At 42.3% G+C, this 24,095-nt stretch overlaps 1 protein-coding gene across 1 annotated transcript; it reads left to right on the top strand.

Moving 5' to 3' along the window:
- The first annotated feature begins 330 nt into the window (after window positions 1–330).
- Window positions 331–23,773, top strand: LOC104841224 (vitellogenin-2-like). The gene is made up of 34 exons (XM_010582741.1): window positions 331–370; window positions 732–752; window positions 941–1,092; window positions 2,768–3,019; window positions 3,169–3,330; window positions 3,471–3,619; window positions 4,043–4,193; window positions 4,301–4,458; window positions 5,356–5,515; window positions 6,577–6,795; window positions 7,210–7,427; window positions 7,546–7,654; window positions 8,081–8,194; window positions 8,865–8,966; window positions 9,565–9,684; window positions 9,784–9,973; window positions 10,315–10,408; window positions 11,179–11,364; window positions 11,569–11,713; window positions 12,496–12,715; window positions 12,804–12,979; window positions 13,240–13,587; window positions 13,936–13,983; window positions 14,145–14,231; window positions 15,790–16,002; window positions 16,097–16,239; window positions 17,585–17,723; window positions 18,441–18,576; window positions 19,765–19,951; window positions 21,266–21,357; window positions 21,840–21,937; window positions 22,073–22,232; window positions 23,358–23,519; window positions 23,658–23,773. The coding sequence occupies exons 1-34, from the start codon at window positions 331–333 to the stop codon at window positions 23,771–23,773; spliced, it is 5,067 nt and encodes a 1,688-aa protein (XP_010581043.1).
- Window positions 23,774–24,095: the final 322 nt, after the last annotated feature.

The raw sequence follows: 24,095 nt of genomic DNA, 5'->3' as shown, positions 1-24,095 counted from the left end.
TGCAATAGCATTGGGTGCTTCCAGCGAATTAGGATAATTAGTAGTTTTTCTTATACAATAAATATTTTGGCTTTAACTCTATTTTAATACTTTTAAGCACTTGTTTCAGAAGGTACTTTCAGTGCATTCAGTTGGTGAAATGAGAACAAAAGTGCTTGTGATGGTTTTGGCTCAGCAATAACAGACGGTGCCTTGTCCCTCACCCCCTCTCCCTCAAAGGATGTGAGTGCTTGATAAAAAGTTGATAACTCAACAAAATTCACTGTGCCTGTTAATAATTCTTCTATAAAAGCCGCACACTTTCCCCTCCAGTCTTCAGTTGCTTTTAGCATGAAGGGACTCATCTTGGCCCTGGTGCTCGCCCTCGTGGGTAAGTTGAAGCTTCACCAGCACTGCCGAGCCGTGATGTCCACTGTGGTCCTGAGCAAACTGCATCTCCTCAGGGCCTTTCAGGGTTATTTACAGCTTAATTTGCTGAAGCCCTTTTATGACTTCGGCCGTAAACTATTAGATTTCTATGCCTAAGCTTAGTGGCAGGGGAAAAGGCGAGCAAGCAGTAGCTAGCAAGCGGGGCTGGCGTGGGCTTGGTGTCCCCGCGGTGTGGGGTGTACCCTGGGAGCCCATTACTGGTTGTTTGCCAACCATTAGCACAATGAGTAAATGACTGATAAGTGAAAGGATCCATAGAGATGGGGGGTTTCTCACGCATCCTTCTCTTTCCTCCCACACAGGGGGCCAGAAGCAGGACCTCGGTAAGTGTGCTTCCACTGCCAGCACGCAGCTCCCACGCTGCCCTCCCCTACGGCCGTGCCCTGCCCGCCGCTTGCACCTATTTTGTGGCAGTAGCAGCCTCACCCTTCTTTGCTGGGGTGGTTCCTGCGAGTAACATTGCAACAGACATAGCGAAGGAGGTGTTTCTGTTATATTTTTCTTTCTGTAGAGCCTGTTTTTCATACCGGCAAGACCTACCTGTATGGCTACGAGAGCTTCATCCTTCACGGGCTGCCCAGCAGAGGCCTGGCGATGGCAGGGGTGAGGCTGACCTGCAAGCTGGAGATCACCTATGTGTCTCACAGCGACCACCTTCTCCAGGTAAATCCCGACGGGCAGTGACGATTTCCCTGCTGTGGACACGGGCACTGAGCTTTGCACCTCATACCCCTGAGCCGTGCTGGGGGAGAGCCGAGGGCACCGCTGGAGTGTCTGCAGCTGTAGCCAAACTGCTTTGGGTTACTGGTAGTGACCTACAGGCAGTGCCACAGGCTTCCTCGCAGCCCGCATCTCTGCGGGAGGGAGCCAGAGCTTCTCCAGCTCTGCTGCCATCAGTACCTGAGCCCCCTCGACTAAAGCTGCCTTAGGTTCATCTCCATGTGGAAATATGGCAGGCAGCTGCTTTAAAGAATTGTCCTTAAGATAGTTTTACTAACTATCTTACTACTAACTAACTAGTACTACTAACTTACTAACTAAGGTAACACTAAGCTTAAATATGAAAATGAGAATTCAAGCATGAAATATCCATGTTTTTCAACCTGGTCTATAGCCTCAGAAAAGCTTGGTGCTGGAATTCAGATATCACATGAGAAAGTCCCATCTGTCTCCATTATCTTCCTTTTGATATTCTTCACATAGGTATTAATTCAAATGTGAAGAATTCTAATGGTAATACTTGTGCTTGGCATAATGATATCAGATCTGGAAGCGCTGTTACTCATTGAAAAGATTAAACAAAACAGCTTAAAATACTGGCATGGAATGAAAGACCACAGAAAAGGGATCTAGAAGACACCACGTGGGGAGAAAGCTGTAAGAGGGCACTTAGTGTTTATCCTAGGAGTTTGCTCAGTCCGTAATCCTCTGCATATATTATTGAAACAGCGTGGAGGAATACCTACTACCAAACCTTACACACTGCTGCAATTGCAGGCTTTGTGTAACCTCGCTAGAGTTGCTATAACTTTAGCAATTGCAGACAATAGTCTTGAGTAGGATTTAATTTGAGAAAATGTGGCAAGAGGCAAGCCACCCTTGCATCATTGATTATAAATGCCTAAAATGAAACAGAGCACTAAACCCACACCATTTCCCTCTATGCAGGAACGTGTACTTCTGTGTTCAAGGGTGAGAGGTGTGCACATTGTGTATGCAACTAGATACATACGTGCATGCAGGCACTCACTTCCCACTAGGTAGCAGTCAAGGACTTGTGCGCAAGCTTTGCAGCTTGATAAGCTCAAAATGATGACAGTCACTTCCAAAGAAAGAGATGTCATCTCCCGCTGGGCCATCTCCCATGTGAGGTCCTGTGGTCATCTCTGCTTCCCTATCAGCTGTGACGTGCTGGACCTGGAGCAGCAGACAAAATAGTCCCCATGTGTTTAGGCAGGGAGCTTGAGCAATGGCTTGGCTGCCTTGCAGGCTGAAGGGAGATCTTACTGGGCATCTGGGGATAACGGGTGAGTATCCTTTCCATACAGATTGCTGGCAACTGGTGTTTCATTCACCCAGCAAGCCTCACCAGACTTGCTGAAGTTTTGAATGCTGCTTGCACAATCCTATTTTTCTGGCAGAAATCCTTCATGGAAATTGCATTTTCAAGGACACTTCCTAGGCCCAGCACAGAGGCCCAAGGAGGAAGAAGGTTTCCTGTGGTGTTGGACAAGTGGCTTGTGTCTGGCCGTGGAATGGAAGTGCCCAGTTTCCCTGTCGTTGCACTATTTCAAACTGATGGTGAACAGGATGAAAGTTTTCCTAATTTTGTTCACAGATTCAATCACCAAAGCTGGAGGAATACAATGGCTTCTGGCCCACGGACCCCTTCACTGCATCTTCGAGGCTCACAGAGACCCTTGCTGCATGCTTCAGCCAAGCCTTTAAGTTTGAATACACTGATGGAAGGGTTGGAAGTATATTCGCCCCTGAGGACTGTCCCATCCTGTGCACTAACCTAGTGAGAGGGATTCTGAACATGATGCAGATAACCATCAAAAAGTCACAAAATGTGTATGAACTACAGGAGGTTTGTTTTTTTCATTCTGATTTTACTTTTATTCTCATTCTACTGTTATATAGTAATTTGCCTGTATATACACTTCCCACGCAATTTTCTTTGACCTATTTATTGCTGTTTCAAGTGGAAAGTTCACTGTGTTTAATCAATACTCACAGGCTGGGATTGAAGGCATCTGCCAAACCAGATATGTTATCCAGGATGACAGCAAGAATAACCGTGCCATCATTTCCAAAAGCAAGGACCTGATGGACTGCCAGGAGAAAGCGGTGAAGAACATGGGAATGGCATACATCCGCCCCTGCCCCACCTGCCCCCTGGTATGAGCAGCACCATGCTCAGGCATAAGCCACTGCCAAACTCTTGTGCATCTCACTGACGCTAGTAGGGAGTTTGACTTGTCTGTGCTAATTAACTACTGCCTGTTCATATTTCTGAGTAGGTGTCTTTGCACTTCCAGAAAGTCAGAAATGTTAAGGGCACGGTGATGTTCACTTACAAGATGAAGTATGATGACAGCGGGGCCTTGATGACATCTGCTATGTCTGAGCAGGTGTACCAGATCTCTCCTTTCAATGAACCCGACGGGGCAGCAGTCATGGAGGCAAGGTAGGCACCATGCAGGTCCTTAGAGTAGCTGTGATTATCAGAGCCAGGAGGAGATGCCTAAAACATATTCACTGTTGATTTGTGAGTTAACAAGAAGCATCTGGCCTGTGGGCTGAAAAGGGCCAAGGTACCATACATCCCTCAGGATGCCCAGACAGGTCCTGTGTCCTGCTGTCTGGGTGTTTTGCTGGGACACCTGAAACATTTGTTCAACCTCTCAGAGACTTTGGTCAACTCTAACGAAAGCTCTCGCCAGTCCTATGACATTTCCAGATAATCCTGAGCAAGGCACAGAGAAGTGCACCATCTGTTTGTGGTCAATGCAATGGTCCTGCTGGGCACTCTGCTCCAACCGCTGTACGTGTCCTCCATGCACACAATGTGGTTAAAGGCTACTGATGCATTTCCTTCTTTCCCTTGAAGACAAGAACTGTCTTTGGTCGACATTAAAAGGACTCCCATCAGTGCACCAAAAACTCAGCTGCAAAACCAGGGGAGTCTTCGTTATCATTTCTCAGGAGAGCTACTCCAGATGCCAATTCCTCTAATAAGGATTAAAAATACAGATTTACAGGTATTAGAGGCTTACTTTTCATACTCTTTCATTGTTTATAACGTTAACAGGTCATCACATAATTATTTTAGACATGGATCCTTCCAACTGCCTGTTTTTTCCCATAGTTAACAGAAACGCTGCAGCAATTAGTTCAGAATAACGAGGAGGGAGCCACTAAAGAAGCTTCAACCAAGTTCTTACAAATGGTCCAGCTTTTTCGTATAGTGACCCTTGATCAAATTGAGTCTTTGTGGATACAGTTTGCCAATGACCTTCCTTACAGGTAACTGCACTGCCTTCAGACAGGATTTCAGATCAGAGGCTGTTGTGGTTTAACCCCAGCCAGCAATTAAGCCCCACACAGCCGCTCGCTCACTCCCCATTGTGGGATGGGGGAGAGAATAAAAAGGGTAATAGTGAGAAAACTCATGGGCTGAGATAAAGTCAGTTTAATAGGGAAAACAAAAGCCTCACATGCAAGCAAAGCAAAACAGGGAATTCATTCACCGCTTCCCATGGGCAGGCAGGTGTTCAGCCATCTCCAGGAGAGCAGGGCTCCATCACGCGTAACAGTTACTTGGGCAGACAAACGCCATCACTCCAAACGTCTCCCCCTTCCTCCTCCTTCCCCCAGCTGTATATGCTGAGCATGACGTGCTGTGGTCTGGAATACCCCTTTGGTCAGTCGGGGTCGGCTGTCCCAGCTGTGTCCCCTCCCAACTTCTTGTGCACCTTCCTTCTATGTCCCTCTCACTCCTTTTTAAAGGTGAATTCACAGGATTGTAAGTGAAAGATGCAACATATTTCCTTCTAAATTTGTGAAATGCAAGATGTTAAGAAAAATGGGAAATGCTTTAGAAAATTTTTCCAAACTCTTGTTGCCAAAATTTTTTAATGGCTTTGGTATTTGATGCTAAAACCCACAAATACTAAGAAAATTTCTATTGATTTCTTTTTGCCCAAATATTTTTTTTTAAATAGACAAACACAAGAAAATAATATCATCTAACCAAAGTCTAAAGTACTTACAGTATAACTGGAGCAAGTCTATTTACTTTTATTGTAGCTGAATGACTAGCATTTGATTTAACTTCTGAAAATATTTATGAAAAATCCAAAGCAATTTTATCTATTTATTTCTCAAATGTAATTTTCACTAAATACCAGCTCTAATTACTAGAAACATTAAAGACTGCTACTTCTTTCTTCTGCAGACTTTTTTGACCTGTCCCCAAATCCAGAAAGCACCGATGCATCGAATAATTGTTTACCTGGGATATGGTAGCATGGTAAATAAATACTGTGCTCAGACTTCACTTTGTCCAAATGAACTTCTTCAGGTAGGTGACTCTCATTTCTTATTCATAAGGGGTGAAGCAGTTTTTAAAATGCCTCTAATTTAGCTCTCACAATGCTGGCAATTATGTAACTCGCTGTTTACATGCCTCACTCTCAGCTGCGATTGCCTGCAAAATTGCAAAGACAGAATGAAACACCAAGCTGATGCCTTTGACAAATCTGGTCTTAACAGTTCAGAATTTCAAATGTAAGTGGTAGAAGCTCATGGGGATAATGGATCCTGTAAACAACCTGAAACTGAGTTTTGGTATGACAAATTTAAGATTAAAGCAAAATAATTATGATTCTTCTCTCTAATTTTACATTAGGTAGAGTGTACTTAAAAAATGTATTTAAAAGGCACTAAAGTGTGAATATAAGCAAAGCTCTAGATTAGATATGTCATAGGTTAGAACTTCCAAAGAGGCCCTGCTACATAGTTGTGTATCACTGTCAGAAATACTCAGGACATTGTCCTCGGACTGTGCAGCTCTGGCTCCTTACTCAGAAGGACCACAGCACTGAGATGGCCTGTTGGTGTCTGACATGTTTAATCTTCCAAAAAAGACTGAAACAAAGCCAAGCCACCAGAAGGGTAATTTGTCTTCTCAGAACAGCAAAACTGTTTAAGTAAACTTGCTATGGCTATAGGAAGTGAAAAATATGCAAGCGTAATCCCGCAGCTGCGCAGACCCTGGGCGCTGCAGGCTGACAGGGCTGGTGGAGGTGCCCCAGGGGACAACGACTGAACCCGGCATCAGCTCAGGGCTGCTCTTGAACTTGCAACAGACTCTCTGGTGCAGGTATCTACCCAGGATTATCTCCTACACTCAGGCTTAGGCACAATTTAAAATCAATTACAACAGTGGGTAAGGAGAAAACCAAGTTTGCTCCTATGTTCCACGTTTGGCTTCCCGATATTGATGGTGAGATATTTCCTGGGAGAAAAATCTGAACAGCTTTATTCTGGGCTTTGCACCAGCATTTGTTTTGCTTGCTATGGCAATGCATATTGTTATGCATTATTGCAAGATAAGATTAACGCAGTCTGCTCTGTTTTCAGCCACTCCACAACCTTGCTACTGAAGCCACCAGCAAAAGTGATGCCAAAGACATGGCTTTGGCCCTGAAAGCCATTGGCAATGCAGGAGAGCCGGCCAGTATCAAACGCATCCTGAAGTTTTTGCCAACATTTTCCCCAGCTGCAGCTTCATTACCAAACAGAATTCATGCTAATGCCGTGTTGGCCTTGAGGAAAATTGCCAGAAAAGACCCTGTAAAGGTAACTGAAATTATTATTTAAACAAATGTGTTACAGGGTATGATTTGGGTTGACTTAGTGATTCAGGAATAATAAAGCCATCAGGTAATGTTAGCAACTCTGGGCAGATTTCTCAGTTACTGGTCTTCCTCTTGCCCATCCTGCAAATTCCTGACATCACGCCATCCTTGCTGATATCCTGGGAAAGAAGTTGCTTTAGTTGCTGTAACACTGGGCCCATTACTAATGGCTGTTTCTCCCAGCCCTGTTCACTGTGCACGCAGCAATATCTTCATTTTCAGTGACAGGTCCCATGCTCAAGTCTCTGTTTAGGGTTTTGTTCTCCATTCACTGCAGATCATACATGCATGGTTTAGGAACCACTTCTCACTGAGAAGTTATAAGGTACTCACAGATTGTATCTTCCTCCTGTAGGTAAGGGAGATCGCCCTCCAGGTCTTTATGGACAACACACTTGCTCCTAACGTCCGAATGGTGGCTTGTGTTGTCCTCTTCGAAACGAAGCCTGGTCTTCCAACTGTAACAGCTATGGCCATCTCGCTGCTGACAGAGCCCAGCTTACAAGTAGCCAGTTTCACATATTCACACATGAAGGCTTTGGCAGTAGGCAGGATCCCACAGCTCTATAATTTGTAAGTAGAGGAAGAAGTACATTTTTTTAGTAGCAAATAGTGATTTTATTCTGGCAGTTTTCTAAGGTTTTCGTCACAGTCAACTGTCTTCATATGATTTTAACTCTTTATTACTCAGATCTGCTGCTTGCAACATTGCCATCAAACTACTGAGCCCCAGACTTGACAGGCTGAGCTATCGTTACAGCAAGGTCATCCATGTCGGCGATTATTCCTGTGAGTACCAGGTGCCTTGTTCACTGCTTCAGCTTATGTAGCCAAATTCTTCTGTTGTATTCTGTGATTTTCATCCAAAATCCAATCACAGGCTGTGAGTTTAGTGTGCTCTTGAAATAAAAAAAGCACAAGAGCCTCCTAACATGCAAAATCCCCTGAGGGTGTTCTGCTACTCTCTGGGTATCTGCTGGGGAAAGTGATGCTTGCACATGGATTTAGGCCTCCTTCTTCAGTTACTGTGGTTGTGTTGACTCTGCCCTAGAACAAAGTTCTCCTCTTAAGGTTGCAAAATTGAGGACCTGTGGGACTGAATCCTGACAGAACCCCTTGTGATCTACTATAGCATGTACCCTGCATTGGCTTACATACACGAGACACCTCAGAGACCCTAACCAAAATCTCTGCTGCTTTTTATTCCTGTGATAGTTGAATATCAGGCTGGTGCCATTTGGAGGGTCTATCTAATGAACAGTCCCAGCACCATGTTTCCATCCGATATAATCACAAAAGTAAGAGGATATTATGCAAATACTGCAACGGATATTATTGAGGTAAGTATTTCATTAAAACAGCCAGCTAGATGCAAGCCAGCTACAGACAGTATTACTTGCTGAGCCATTTGGACTGTGATGTAGTCTTTAACTCCATCTCTGGCTGTGAGGGCGGATGTGGAAGAGAAAATTTAGATAGTAATTATGATTTTACTTAGGCTTCTTCTTTTATTTGGGCTTCTTGACACATACATTCATCAATGAACACATTCAGTATAGTCATGAAAATCTAGGAGAGCAGAGGAAAGCTTACACAGCAGAACATTCATCTGCCCACATAAAGTCACATGGCATCTAGGGTATTTTGCATAAGTACAGGGAAATAGCATCTGAAATTAAATTTCAGCCAGCAGTGCAGCCAGAGCAGCATGAAGCTCCGTGTAACAGCATGCAGGTATTCACTCAGCTGCTCGGGCAAGCTTTGCAGCCTGGGCTGAGCTCTGCACTGCCCTAAAATTATTCCTGCTGACTGATTCAAAGCTGGCTCAGCACGTCCTCAGCATCTGCAACCATAGCTTGCAGTCATCTGCCAGGTTGACATAGCCTTATAAGTTCAATGGCTTCATGAAGTATGTATTTAGACTGGCCTTGGTGAGTGTAATACTAGGCACAAAGGTTTTCCCGGGCTCTCTTGTCCTTGGGCTGTGACGCCTGACTCTGTTTCCTACAGGTGGCTCTCCAATCGCAAGGCCTAACCAAGCTTATCAGGAAGCAGAATATTCCCTTTGCTGAGTATGATACATACAGGACACTGAAGGAACTCGGTAAAACGGTATGTCTCCACACACCCTTCTGTTTGCAATACACAGTTAGTGCCAGCGCTGGGATGGCATCACCCACCCACCCACCGAGCCATCCCTTTGATGTTTCAGTGCAAAAGGAGTCAGTCATCCTGTTTGGTCATGAAAAGATGAACTTACATTGTACTTAGGCTGTCAACAGATGCCACCTTTTCACTCAACATGTGTCAGCCCTTAATGTACAGTACAAAAGATGATGATGCTGGTAGCCAAAATTCATGTGTTTTAAAGTGTATGTTAAAACACAGTAAGTGGTTGCTCTTCTCTTTTAAAATGATTACTGAACAAGATTTTTGTTCATCAGTACTCAGGTGTCACCCACTACTTACAGCAGCAGAAATTACCAAGTCCTTACTTCATTCTTACATGGGAAAAATCCCACTGAAGTCAGTTATGCAACATAAAAAAGGCCACATTGGTTCAGACCTGTAAGATGTCTATTAGTTTTTTGGCTAAGGAACCACAGTTAGCATCCTTCAGATGGGATCTACTCTTTGCTAATACATTAGTGTATTTTAAGTGACATTATCTGCTTCTTCCCTTTCTCTCCATCTCTCCTTAACACCACAGCTACTGGGATGGAAAGAACTGCCTCCCGAAGACCCTCTGGTGTCCGCTTATGTCAAAGTATTGGGCCAAGAGATCGCCTCTGCTGACATTGATAAAGACGCCATTCAGCAGATCATGATGGTACTGACAAGGCTGTTGCCTTTTTTGTCTGTGATGCTGAGTAATTTCCCTTCCCTGTGTCTTCTTACCTACTTACCTAACCTATCTCTCTGTTTTCAGAGTCTAACTGGATCATCAAACTGGCAGCCACTGGTGAAAAAAGTGGTGGAAGAGGTCCAGCGAGGTATTTCAGGCCGATGGACCCTACCGGCAATGGCGGGCGAGCTGCGGCACATTGTCCCCACGGTGGTCGGTGTGCCACTGGAACTCAGTCTGTGCGGTGTTGCGCTGGCCCAGGCTGCGGCTGACGGTGAGCTTGGGATGCCAATCTGAGCAGTTTCCCCACAATAATTGTGGGTCCAATCCCTCCACTGAAATTAAATCCCTCTATAATCTTGAAAAATATTCTTGTAATATGGAAACATTAGTGTTCAGCTACCTCCAAAAGGTTTGAGAAGTAATTAGCATGTTTCACCTTGGACATATTGGTATAACTCTGGTTTGGAGTAGCAATCTTTAAATAATCACGTAAAGTATTTCAAAATGTTAAAGCACTGCCCATGTGTTAACTACTATGTTTATTGAAAACATTGTATCATCTCCAGCATTAATTGTTTCTCTGTTCATATAATTCCTGTCTGTCTTTTGCAGTGGATATACAGATATCACCACCTTTATCTGACAATTTTAGACCTTCACAGTTGCTGGAAACCAAGATGGATATTCATGCTGACATCAAGCCAAAGTAAAAATGGTGTATCTTTTCACATACACACATAAGCCTTTATATTTATATTTGAAATAGATATGTGATCGCATGTTGTTATATAGGAGTCTTAGTTGTCCCAAATTTGGGATGGCTGTGCTAGTCCAGAGCAGTGAAGTTGTGAGAAAGCAACACAGTCAGCTGATGCTTTACAACCCTGCAAATGTAGCAATGTGCACTGTATCCCACAGGATGCTGTACTGTTCTGCCATCGCTAAAAATGCTCACATTTGTACCTCTTCAGTGACTAAAGATACTAAGCTGTGAAGATATATTTGCTTACGTATGAACAGGTTTTTACAAGTTCCACATAGAATCACATCACCACCTGGCACAAGCTGGGGGAAATTCAGGGGGAAAAGGGAAATGCTTCTGGATCTGCAAAACCAAATGCAAAAGCAACAGTACTAATATCAATAATAGTAATAATAATGATAATAATAATCGTGATAATAATAATAAACTAGGCACAACCTGAAGCTAGGAGAGTCTGGGGTTAGCTTGTCCTCAAGCAATGTAACAGTGACAAAGCAGTGAAAGGGTCCATGTTAGCTTTGTTCATCAGATAAATCCCTTCATCTTTTCCAGTGGCACTTCAGCCTTTTTTGATCTTGTTATGATACTTCTTCATCCATCAGTAATAGCTCTTACAATAAACAGAACAGCGTGAAAATGCAATTTTGCATTTCAAAGTTAAATATGTGCATATTAATCTGTAATTATGCATGTTTTTATTTCCACTCCTTCAGGGCATATTTTCATATGATTGCAATGATGGGGATTAATACACAATACTTCCAGAGTGGTCTTGAATTTCATGCAGAGTTCAGTGCCAACACTACAATGAAATTTGATGCCAAGATAAATATGAAAGAGAAAAATTTGAAGATTGAAACCCCTCCCTGCCATCAGGAGGTTGAGCTTGCTGCTGTGAGGTACAGAAAAGCTTGTTGCATTTTGCTTGTTATGTGTTACTGATTGTGAGCTCCCCGTTAAAAAATCATGAACATACAGCTCCTTGTTAGGCCCTGCCATACCTTGGCAGCCACATAAAGCTTAGTATTGTCTTTTTTGTACCAGCAAAGACAGGTAAGCAAAATTAGAAGATGTTACTTTTGTGCCATTTATCACCTCCACAGGAGTGAAGTTTATGCTATTTCAAGGAACATGGAAGAAATAGATTACGAAAAGAAATCCCAGCTTCTCCCCAAAGGAGAAGTACCAAGTATCTCTAATGAGCCATTTCAGCCATCAGAAAGTTCTTCAAGACCTGGCAGCTGGAAGGTAAGGAGGCCTTTCACCATCAGTATTGCACAGGTAAAGAACAGACAGCTCCTCAGAGGGGCTGAGCGCCTCCAACACAGCAGCTGGCTAACCAGCTCACAAACACAGAAACTGTGAGACTCAGCAGGTGCCTGACATATCCCAAACCAAGCCTAACGTAAGTCCCAATGGGTTCAAGACATGATCGTTCACAGTCTGCTCACTCTCATCATCTCATGCAGGTAGAGTTTGCTTTGACAGCATGTCTTCCTATTTCTTTACAGTCATGGGGAGGGTGTGTGAAATTCATAGCCTTTGTACAATACCCGTTTTTTTCCAAGCCAGAGCAATGTGGGAAAGATGGCTCTTCGGCAGGATATACATTTTTCTTCCCAAATCCTGAGGTAATCCCTGCAGTGGATTGCAGAAGCCCATTCTCTTACGTGCTCTTCAGCTTCTGAGGCTGGAGTGGGAAGGATAGGTTGACTTGCAACAGGAGGGCAAGTAGCCCAAAACTGATTCAGAGAAGTAGCCCCTCCAAAGAGCCCTGCAGGTTCTCATTGGGAAGCATGCTTGTGAAAGGCTGCCTGGGAAAGGCTGGGCAGGAGACCTGTCCTCTTCCACAGAGCACATTGGAGGAAGACCCACTGCTTCCAGTGCTTGGATCTCTAATTTTAAGCAACACTTCCTTACTTAGGCAGGACTGCCATCATTCCCTTCATTAATAGGAGGAAAGACTTTAGGAGCTGTGACAATTTTTTTGTGGAAAATATCTTTGTTTGTCATATTTTTGTTTAATGCAGCAAAGCAATATTCCTAGTGTGATATCCAAGCAAAGTTCAGAAGAAGCACATCACCACAGCATAGGAGGAAGATTTTATGCACGCAACTTCTGTAGAAAATTTGAGAGTTTGGGATGTTCTGCTTGTCTCAGCCTAAAGTCACAAAATTCTGCTTTCTTAAGAAATACCTATCTGCACAAATTAATTGGAGAACTTGAAGCCAAAATAGTTTTGAAGCCAGGTACAGTCATGACAACAAGCTTTTCTGTCAATCTCTGTGAATGCTGCTCAAGCAGCAGAACCCTGGAATGTAAGTATCTTGACTTTAGTTCACACAGATGCTGATATTGACAAAATACAGCTGGAGATTCAGGCAGGATCCAAAGCAGCTTCCAAAGTAATTGATGTAGCAAGCTCAGGGCCTAAGGAAGAGGATGAGACATCTCTGTACGAGGACATTCAAGCTAAACTGAAGAAGATTCTAGGCATTGAAAATGTGTTCCAGGTAAGAGCCTATGAGCATTGGAGAGGGAAATATTTTCCTATAAATGAAGCCAAGGGTTTCCAGCGTGGAAAACTGGCATGAGAAAGCAAGGATTTTGGCTGGGAGGAATGGGTCTAGCTGAGTTTTGGTGTAGCTTCTGCAGTGTGCAGGGCCAGGAAGTTGTATTTCCTTGAAAGCCTGTGGTGAGCAGCTTGTCTGACACCCAGAGGAATGTTACAGAACAAGCTATAAATTCATAATACTTTGAACTGTTTTTGGAGGTTGCAAATAAAACACGGCGCCGTAAGAAACGGATTCAGAGTAAAGAAAAGATTGCAGTTATGGACCTCTGGGCAAAACCCATTGCAAGTCCCCTCTCCAGCTCATCCTCTTCTTCCACTGCTTCCTCTGCTGATGGTAAAGAGCCTGGAAATGAATACAAGAAAGATGAAATAAGGCAATCTGGGAAGAAGCGTGGCAGCAGCAGCAAGAGCAGCAGCAGGAGCAGCAGTGGCAGGAGAAGCAGCAGCAGTAGTGTCAGCACTACTAGCAGCAAAATCTGCAGCAGCAGCAAAGACCACTCTGGAGATAGGCACTGCAGTGAGAACACTGAATATTCCAAGCAACAGGTAATTCACCCAGGCTAGAACTTTTTCTATATCTTGTAGTGAATACTTTTGTACATCAGGAAATTGTGCCTATAGAGCATGGACCAAAGAAAGAGAAAACAGACTGTTGAGGGTGACTCACCTGTTGAGGTAATCACCTAGTAGAGCTTTTTCCCCTTTTTAACCTCTCTGGTTCTCTGAAGCATTTCAGCTCAGAAGTTTCACATTCCAGAAGATTTCAGTTTAAAATGTTTAAAAAATGTAATTTTGTTTTGCCTTTTTCCCATACTCAATACTGAACTTTTTAATGCATTTGTCAAAAGCCTTTGTCTTCTCTTAGATCCTCTTACATACTATCTGTTTTCACAGGCAAATCTACCTGTTTACCGGTTTTGGTTCAAGCCAGCAGATAAACAGGTACATTTACTGCTTATACTATGAGCAGGGCCTACAACTGCTCTCACTAACTTTGCTGCAATTAGAGCTTAGTTCTCTGAGAATAAAAATATGAGAAATTAATTCTGCAACAACTTCCAATGCTAAACAACTTGCTTCAAGGTGATTCTCTGTTTCTGCAGGACCCAGGAAGGGAAGTCCTGAACTGCAGCATCAGCTCCTCCTCTTCTTCAGTTAGTGGTGAAGGCATCTCTAGAGCCACGTCTCAGGTGAGTGTCTTAATCTACAAGAAATAAAAACATCTACTTTGGATTTCCAGTTATTGTATGTTTATACAGAATAGGAAAAAATATGGTGATTTAGCATATTGCATAATATATAGAAAGAAAACAAATTGTTTCCTGTTTTATAAAGGTGCGCACACTGGATAGCAGTTGAATGTTTTTTAATATTCACTCAATACAGGCTATATTTTTAAATGAAACTGGAATGTATTGCTGAGTATGTTGAAATCTCTGTTACTCAGTAAATAATTCACTATAAAAAGGAGAACACTTTAGAAGTGCTGACCTGCTTGATCAGAAACAGGTTTCAGGTATATTTTTTATTGCATTCAGGACTTGACTCTGCCACTCTTTTGTCCATTAGGTCTTCACTGCCAAGTATTTCTGTTCATGTTAGCAAGACCATGCAAGGCTTTTGAAAAGACCTTGATTTTGCAGTAATGCTCCAACTTTGAGAGCAATCCAGGTGTTTATCGAGGAATGACTGCATAGTAAATAGTTAAGGGTACCTGGTCCTTCTGTAAGAACTATTGTAAAAACTGATGGAATCTCGAGCAGATTTCATCAAAGGAAAATTTCACACATTTCAGACAATGACCTACATGCCTACAAAATAGTAAACCTTACTTTGCTGAGGCACCCCCTCTGCACCAGCAGCTCCCGGTCCCAGTTGTTAGCGCAAGTAGCTTGCAGAAAAAAGGCAGCCAGATCTACCTTCTCCCCCACCCGTTTCGGTGTAACTTGAATTCACCTCTTTCGTCTGTCTTTTCAGCACATTACTACTTCCCTGAACTCTTCCCAGCCTTCCCCAACGCTCTCGCCACATACACCTTCTTGCTCAGCCACAGCCTTGCTCTTTCCCCATTTCCCCCTAAGCCCTCGCCGGCTCTGTCTCACCTGACCCTTCTGTGGGTCTCTGTCAGTCGCGCCTGGCAGCCCAGGGAGGACCCGCTGCCCCACAGCTCATCCCACCTGCAGGTCTCCCCTGGCCAGGTGGGGACTCCTGTCCCACAGCTCAGGTAGGGCAGTCACCGCCCGAGCGGCTGCTGCTGCTGGCGCAAGGCTCCGACTTTGAACGGGGCCACGTGCTGCTCCTTGCGCAAGTACCCCACTTTGGACTGCACTGAACAGATCCCTCTGTCAACACAAATTATCACGGCTTTAAACAGGTGGTTAAATGAATTTTATCAAAAAGACTATTAGCTAAACTACCCAGCTGAGCTGGGTAATATTGGTTCTTTATACAGTAGGGTCTTACTCCATACTTCCTTTTGTTACACTGAAATTACTTACAAAAAGATTCCTAACACTACTGTTTTACTTGCATAGGTTGCAACAGCTCTCCCTTGAAAGGCTGTGGCAAAACCACGTATGAATTGAACAAATTGAGCGGTGGTCTATGATGCTGTCCCGTACTTCACATAAAAAGACTTCCTGAATGAAACTTTTCCTTTACAAATATTTTTTTATCTGTGGTTTTAATATAGTAATATTAATACTTTGCTTATGTCTTTGGTCTCTATTTCCTCTCTACTGACTTAAGCCTAAATTCTTGGGAGACAGCAAGCCACCGATCCTGGCTGCAGTCCTTCGTGCCATCCACAGAAACAAGCAGCCGACGGGATTACAGCTTGTACTGTACACTGATACACAACCCATGAGATCGAGGATACAGTTATTTGTTTCAAGCATCACAGGATCGAGTAGATGGAAACTCTGTGCTGATGCTTCAGCAATAAATTCCCATAAAGTATCAGTAAGTTTAAAATAATGATCAGCTCAAATGTAAATGAAATATAATGATCTTACTATGTTTTATATAAATATATATATATATTCCCCTCTACTAGGGTTCTCTTAAATGGGGTGAAAATTGCCAGGACTACCAGATTGCTACTCAGATTGCAACAGGGCAATATGCTGCTTATCCAGCTATGCAGGTGAAGCTGGAGTGGCCAAAAGTACCTTCAATAGTCCGAACAACTGCAAAATGGTGAGATTTTACTTTCGTTTTTGAAAAATTCACCTGTGCCAATGCTCCAGATAATTACAGGTTCAGTTCTGCAATTTCTGAGCTCTAAAAATTCCCCTTAATCAGTATGATATTATAAAATCAGATTACATGTGTCTGTTTTTTCTGTGTATTCATTCCCTCAAAGCGTAGCGCATTTTTGTTTGCAGGAAAACTAAAACAGCTCCTTGAAAGAAAGGAGATGATGGGATTCACGTAATCTATTGCAGACTTTTAATTTAAAGTGCCCGAATTAGGAATTTGATCTCCTGATGCTTCCTAATTGATGGAGGCTCAGAGCAGAAGCCTAACCTTGGTTCTTTGAAGGAGTCTGTCTCTTACTGACTGTACCAGGAGAGTAATTTCCTAATGTAGGCACCTTACCTCCGGCTTCTGAAGAAGGTGATACAAATACTTCCTACAAGGCTTGTTGTACACTAAATAGCAAATGTTGTGTGACACTCAGTGTAAGAAAACTATAACTGCTGGGTTCAGTTCACATATGTGTCTATCCATATACATATAGTATCCACTGTATTCATTCATTCATTGTATTCATACATGCATTTGCCCACAATAACATACATATCCATATCAAAGCCTAATCTTTTTTCATAGTACTACCAAAATACAGACACATACAACTCAGTTATCTAAATATGCATGCAACACAAGCTTTCACATTAAAGGCATACAGGTGATTTGGTAAACAAATGTCCACTGAAGAGGATAATTTTTCATATTAGGTTGAATTACCTGAAGTGCTGTTATCTGCCCTTATTAGAGGGAGTGAAACCATCCAATTGACTACCCTGGAGCAAAGCTACAGAACTCAGCTTTTTTCTGCTCTGAGACTACGCCTTTTTGAAAAGGAATATTTTCTGTATTTCTCTGTTTGAGTCCCAAGCCTGTAAGGGAACCCAATCATAGAGATCCCTTGGTCAACTCGTTGACAGTGGGTGAAGGATCCTTGCTAAAAGCTACCACCACAGGACTGACACATTAATATGAGGTCTTCTATTTTTTTGCATGTTAGTATTTTAGTTTTTATGTAATCTGTGCCTATTTTTAACTCTGAATACGTTTAAAACAAGTTGGCTATACTTTTCATATCACTCTGCCATCCAGTCTCCTGAAGACCATTTCAATGATTAACAGTTAAAACCTGCCTGCCCTTCCTCCCATACACAACATCATGTATTACCAAACCCTGATACAAAACGTGTCTAACACAGAATGCATATTGCTTTATGGGGGTATTTTAGGTCGAACGAATAATAAACAATTTTTTTCAAAGAGCATTTTAATCACTTACTTCCTTTTCCAGGTTCTACTCATTTCTTCCAGGAGCTGCATATGTGCTTGGGTATTCCCAAAGGCAACAGCGTGGTCCCTCTCACTGGGCAACCTTGGTTATGGCTCTGACATCTCCAAGAACCTGTGATGTGGTCCTCAAGCTACCTGAGGTAACTATTTCCACTATCTTTTCTCCTGGGGCATTCAGTACTTATGAAATCAAAAGTTAATGGCTTTTTTAACCCACTGATTATTATTTTTTTAATTTATTAAACTATAAAGAAGCTCCCATCACAAGGACATTATACTCACGCAGTTAGTTCCATTATGAAAATACCTTACAACACAGTTCTCTTTCTCATTTAGCATGCAAACACATGAAATAAGAAACAGGTTACAAAACAACCATCACGATTTATAGCACACTAACAATAACTTACTAAAAAGACCACTCCTCCCCAAATCTTCAGGAAGATGACAGGTTTTCCTGTGCCTTGGAAAAGATAATAAAACCAGGCCATAGATGAGCATGATGGCCAAATAGCAGCCCTCAACATATAGGCAAGGAGAAGGTGTGCATCTCAGGTAAACGAACTGTTCGGACTGTGAGCAAATGTGATGTACAACTCCCAAATAAGCTGCAAATTGGTGAATATAAAACTTCACTTATAGCCCTGCTATTCTATAGGTTGCAGATGTGTCAAACTGTAGAGCTATTTCATGCTTTAGACAGAGGACTTGGTTTCTTTTTAGCTCTGACCTAAATCTAGATTCTAATTTAGATTTCAGTCAGTACGGTCCTCTTTGAACATTATAGGGAAACACTACATCATCTCTACACTGTATTTTGCATTTACATTCATGTTTGTTTTCTGACTGATTTTCAGCTCACAATTTATGACAGAGCCATCAGGCTTCCCCTGCCATTCCCTTCAAGTCGAGGTACACCGATTTCAAAACTACCATCCTCTGACCGGAATGTCTTTTCCCAAGCAACACTTTCAGTCATTGAAAACCTTAAAGGTCAGCAATTAACTATCAATCAGCACAAGCACTGGTTGACTCTGCAGATTTTGTAAATATGATTTATACTTTTGACATAACTTGAAATTATTTTACATTCACTTAAAAAATCAGTTGGACTTCAGATAGAAATAAACCCATCTTGAAATCTGTATGATTTTTCTGTATGAAAATCTGTGAGGCTGCAAAGATGTAAAGAAAAAGAAACTTATATTAGTAAGATTAAATATTCAGTTCTATGCCAAATAGTGATTCCAAATGCATCCTTTCCCAAATGCATCCATTTCAGCTTCACTGCAGAGATTACTTGTGAAGAAAAAGGCTTTACAAAATTTATGAGAGGGACATCTAAATGACCTCAAATTTGGGGTGCTCTGCTTGATTAGCGCTGTTATGTAGAAGCTAAAACAGCTTCAAAAGTATATCCATTAATCTCACCTCCTGCACTTGATTTTGAGGGGATTATTGTTTCATTAATGCTGTATTAAGAGCTAATCACATTATACTCACTTAGGGTAAATTTTAAATGGAAAAGCTTTATGTAATCCTGGGATAAGGAATCACATTTTGCTTGAGATCAGTGGGCTAATATCATACCTATGCATATTTCTTTGGTAAACACCAAAACTAGTCCATATTAATTAAAACTGCTGTAAAATAATTTCTAATCAGAGCTGATAGGATTTCCAGCAAAATACCATTACAGTGAAAAAGTGAAAAGTTCACTCCCGTGTGGCTCTTTTTCCTCACCATCTTCTAACTTCTTCTAATCCTGGTTATGACTCAATAAAGGTAGCAGTGTTTTAGTGAATTTCCTCTAGTGTTAATGATATGTGAACTGTTAACAACATTTGAGTAATTCTTTTGACTACAACAAAGTTACAAAAGCCAAAAGGCCACAAACAGAGAGTTGCACCAGCACCAGCTGTGAGCAGAATTTATCTCACACAACGATTGAATCATAAGTGGGTTGTGCTGCTGCCTGGGGACTGGCAAAGTTTTGCTTTTGTATTACTACAAATCCAATATTTCATCTGAAGGAATCATTTTGCTTTTACGTGGGAATAGGTAACACTGGAAAATGGTTTTGGTTTTGGGTTTGTTTTTTTTAATTGCGAATCTAAAATAGAGTAACTGTCTTATACAAAATATAAAAGGCTTGCTTTTGACTGATTTTTTTTTTTTCAGCTCGTTGTTCAGTTTTCCAAAATACAATCACAACCTTCAATAGTGTTGAATTTAACTATTCAATGCCTGCAAATTGCTACCATGTCTTGGTGCAGGACTGTAGTCCAGAACTGAAATTCCTGGTGATGATGAAAAGACTTGAGGAGTCTGCTGACCTTACAGCAATAAATGTCAGACTTGCTAGCCAGTAAGTAATTGCAAACTTAATGACAAATAGATGTCAAGCTGAATATGCTATAAATGTGAAGACCAGATTGTTAGGGCAGATTGGTGCTAGCATATGACTCATGCAAAAATTACTGATGTCAATGGAAAGATTTCTTCTAGGAGTGCCACTGGGATTTGGGACTTTGTCTTTCAAAAGTGCTTCTGAAATATATCTGAGGTTCACAGTAACCTAAAGTCTTTACTGCCCAAAATTCTTCATTAATTTGTTAGCATTTAACCATCTCATTTTGGTTCTTAGTAATTAGGTAGACACATAAACCATAAATCCAAAAGGGACTATTGTAATCATTTCGTCTGGCCTCCTACACTAAGCTAATAATTAGAACTAATTAGCACCCACAATCAGCTCAGCAGAGATGTTGAGAAGTGGACATAACTAAAAAGGGATTTACTTATCCCAGATTAGAGGCACTCTCTTAGGTCATCCCTTGGTGCATAATGTTCTAATTTATTTGAAATTAACTTAAGACACACTTTGTTTCATCTTGGAGCAATCGCCTCTGCCATCATAGGTTCTTCTTTAAAAGTATAGTCTGATACTCTAAATTGTATGGGATTATGCATACCAAAATCATTGTAGGGAGTATTCTTCAAAGTTCCTAAATAGCCTTTGATCTGTAAGGTTTCATTACAAGTAATTATTTATTTCTGAAAATTGTGTAACTAACTGTGCCATAATGTTAGAGAAATGGAGAGAAACTAGTATTCTCTGCACCTGTTTTGTGGAAGAACAGAAGGATGCTTGTTTTATAGACTGTGTCTTTGTGATAAAGACATTCCTCCTCACTGTAACATTCCTGATCTTTTCATAAAACTCTATGGATGTGCTTTTGATGTGCTTGAGCTTCATATTTCTTCATTAGAGCAAACACTGCTCTGAAGAAAATACTACAATACACAGGCTATTCAGGCTGTAAGAGAACCACCGTAGGGAATCCAATCTTCCTTTGAAATGTAAAGCACCTTCAATTTATGCGAACATAATAGCAATTATATTGTTCCGCGGCAAGGGTCCCTGTAGCCTGGTGTCTTCCTGCCTGAACCGTGGCCACAAGCAGACACTCCGAGATGAGTAAAGCCAGGGAAAGGTGTATTGTGAGCACTCCTGGCATGCTTTCCTGGGCTTTCTCAATCTTCCGCCCAAAGGGTAGTAGGTGATTCATGCCAGAATGATATGAGCATCCTGCAGTGTTGGTTCTACCAGGACTAGAAATTGTGAGCTGAGTAGAGCAAAGGACAAGCATTTGTTTATACTCATTTCCTTTACTTAAAGTGAGGTTGACATGTGTGTTTCCAATGGACTCATCCAGTTGAAGATTAATGGTGTTCAAGCCCCAACAGATGTTCCATACACATCTAATTCTGGTAAGAGACTCATCTTTATATTTTGTTTAATCTTTTCTCATCTTTTGAAGAAGGAGAGGACATGATCCTGCAAACCTCTCTCAAGATATTAAGACTGCCCTAATTCGAGAAACAATGAGGTGATTTTAACATACCTTCATGCTAGCTTTCATAGGGGGTGGCAAGAAAGATGAGCAAAGAAAGAGGTGCTGATCCTGTGTATCTTTGCACAAACCCAATAACGCAACGCTGTGGTACCTTGTGCTGATCACAGAGACCCACAGAACAAGCATCTAGATGTGCCCTGGTCACGGCCACCCTTGTCACACAGCTTTGGCTTGTTCCAGGGCAGGGAGCAAAACGGTCTTTCTTATTTCCCCCATTTCTTTCAAGATACATTAGGGTCTGCATTAAGTCCCCAGGAATTTAACAAGTGGTTCAGGCTGGACCCTAAAACAATAGCTTCCTTTTAAAAGAAATCCCTTTTTGCTTTTTTGTTGCAGATGCAAGCATGCTGATCAGCAGCGAAAAGGAAGGTCTGTCACTAAAAGCCCCAGATTATGGCATAGATAAACTATATTATGATGGGCATAGACTTGAGGTATTTTTTAAAATTATTTTCAGTGGTTTTATTTTTAGAAGAAAAACATTTAGGTACATTTATTGTACATTTATTGTACATTTATTATTATTAAGTTTATTTATTATTAAGCACAATTTCTTTATTGCCACAAAGATTCAGGTTGCTTTCTGGATGGCTGGAAAAACATGTGGTATTTGTGGGAAATACGATGCTGAGAAGGAAAGGGAATATCAAATGCCCAGTGGATATTTAGCTAAAGATGCAGTGAGTTTTGGTCAGTCCTGGATCATTTCAGAAGACCCCTGTGCTGGAGGTACTAAGATTCTAATATATATTAATGTCATTGCCTTTGACTAATTAATTAGTCACATGAATAGATAATTTGTATTAATTGTAGCACAATCATCTTATTTTTCATTATTTTTGTGATTAGTGTCCATAGACTAAAAAAAAAATAAATCTGTTTTTCCTGCGTTTGGTAGTTCACTGGAAGTTCTGGTTTTGTTGCGGTTTTGTATCAACTTCTTATGCACTATGTAGTTACCGGAAGGTCGTGTGTTCCAGATAAAATTATAAACATAAAACTCCCTAAAATGATAAGTTAGTATGAAAAGTAGGTAGCTTGACTGTTGACAAAAGACATCTTATGTCATCCTTAATAGTTTCATTCTTTATTTCCGTTCTGTTATTTGCAGGCTTTTAGTTTCCCAGGGAAGAAAAAAAAAAAAAAAAATTAAAATCTAGCCCTAGCTATCAAACTAGAGGGTATTTGAGGTGGGAAATACCTGGTTTAATTTCCTCAGGCTGAAGATGAACTTAATCTGAAACCTTCAGCCCGGGAATGATTGCTCTTACTATCCAGGTCCTATATAAAACCAACATGAACATATTGATAACATTAGGGTGCACAGCATTTTGTGTGGAACCCAACCCTCTGGGCACGTGGTGGCATTTTTGAAATATATTTAGATCAAGCTCCCCTGGGGGGACTGATCCAGGAGAGCCTGGATCACAGAGGCTTGAGGACTAAGCTACTCAGCCACGGCAAGGCAGGTGTAATGCTAGGCACAGTGCAGAAATGCATACACGGATGTCTAGGAGCCACTACTGCCCCTAAATGAAGTGCGGTCATAGTTGGGGTAAAGTTGAGTGTCAGTTGACCAAGGTTTTCACATGTATCTTTTCTGATTTGTACACCGGTCTCCTACCTAGATCCTATTTGGCAAGCCTCTGTCCTTGGGACTGCGCCCCATATACCCGATTTTCTCACAGCCTAAGCCATTGACAGAAAATCAACTCACTTAATCAGATTAGTTTCACGTAGCTTGCGTCTCTTGGTTCATCCACTGGTCTTAGTTGTTGCTAATTCCACAAATTAAGTCCAAAAAGTTATTTATATAAATTCTGTAGGTGCTTTAAGAGAATTCGTGTCTTACAGCTTGCAAGCTGCAGCGCAAATTTGTCCAAATTGAGAAGCCGGTTGCGTTTGAGAAGAAGGCAGCAAAATGCTTCTCCATGGAGCCAGTCCTACGCTGCGTAGAAGGCTGTTCAGCAACCAGGACTGTTCCCGTCTCCGTGGGCTTCCACTGCGTACCAGCGGGTGAGCCCGCAGAACGGGAACCGTGTGTCCGACTGCCATTCTGTGACAAAGCGGGAGGTTGTCCCTGCTAACGCAGGAGCACCCCGATGTACAAAACCCCCCTCACGCGACCTCTTCTTCCTCGTTTCTCATTGACAGCCTCCACTCTCAGCCTGGAAGGGCAGACGAGGCTCGACCAGAAGTCCGAGGACGTCGTGAGCACAGTTTCTGCCCATACGGCCTGTTCCTGTCAACAACAGTCGTGCCCGGCGTGACGGGATCCGGCGTGACGGGATCCACTGGGCCGGGACGGCCTGCGACCCTGCGGACGCGGCTGGTTCGGGCAGGGAGGATAAGGCCCTGTCCCCTGCCGGAGAGCCGCCTTCTCCTCCCGTTGTTTTGGAAACAGTTGCGGACACCCTTCGCCGGGCTGGGTCTTTTAATAAACCGTTGCTCTGTGAAACCGGTCAGTCGAGGTCGTTCCTGCCCGAACCAGGGGCTCCCCGCAGCCGGGCCGGCCCCGAGGGCCGAGCGCCGCCCACGGCCACGCCGCCGGGGAGGCTCCGGCACCTCCCTCCCTCCCTCCCGCCGGGCGGG

Source organism: Haliaeetus leucocephalus, unplaced genomic scaffold (genome assembly GCF_000737465.1).
Source record: "Haliaeetus leucocephalus isolate CR32 unplaced genomic scaffold, Haliaeetus_leucocephalus-4.0 Scaffold848, whole genome shotgun sequence".
NCBI classification, from domain to species: domain Eukaryota; kingdom Metazoa; phylum Chordata; class Aves; order Accipitriformes; family Accipitridae; genus Haliaeetus; species Haliaeetus leucocephalus.
This window is presented reverse-complemented; position numbering and strand designations above follow the sequence as displayed.

Excerpts from the sequence above, each read along its gene's own strand:
- LOC104841224 (XM_010582741.1), top strand. The coding sequence starts at position 331 with ATGAAGGGACTCATCTTGGCCCTGGTGCTCGCCCTCGTGG. Across the intron at positions 6,796-7,209 it reads CCAGAAAAGACCCTGTAAAG|GTAAGGGAGATCGCCCTCCA; the intron begins GTAACTGAAATT and ends TTCCTCCTGTAG. Across the intron at positions 9,685-9,783 it reads CCATTCAGCAGATCATGATG|AGTCTAACTGGATCATCAAA; the intron begins GTACTGACAAGG and ends CTCTGTTTTCAG.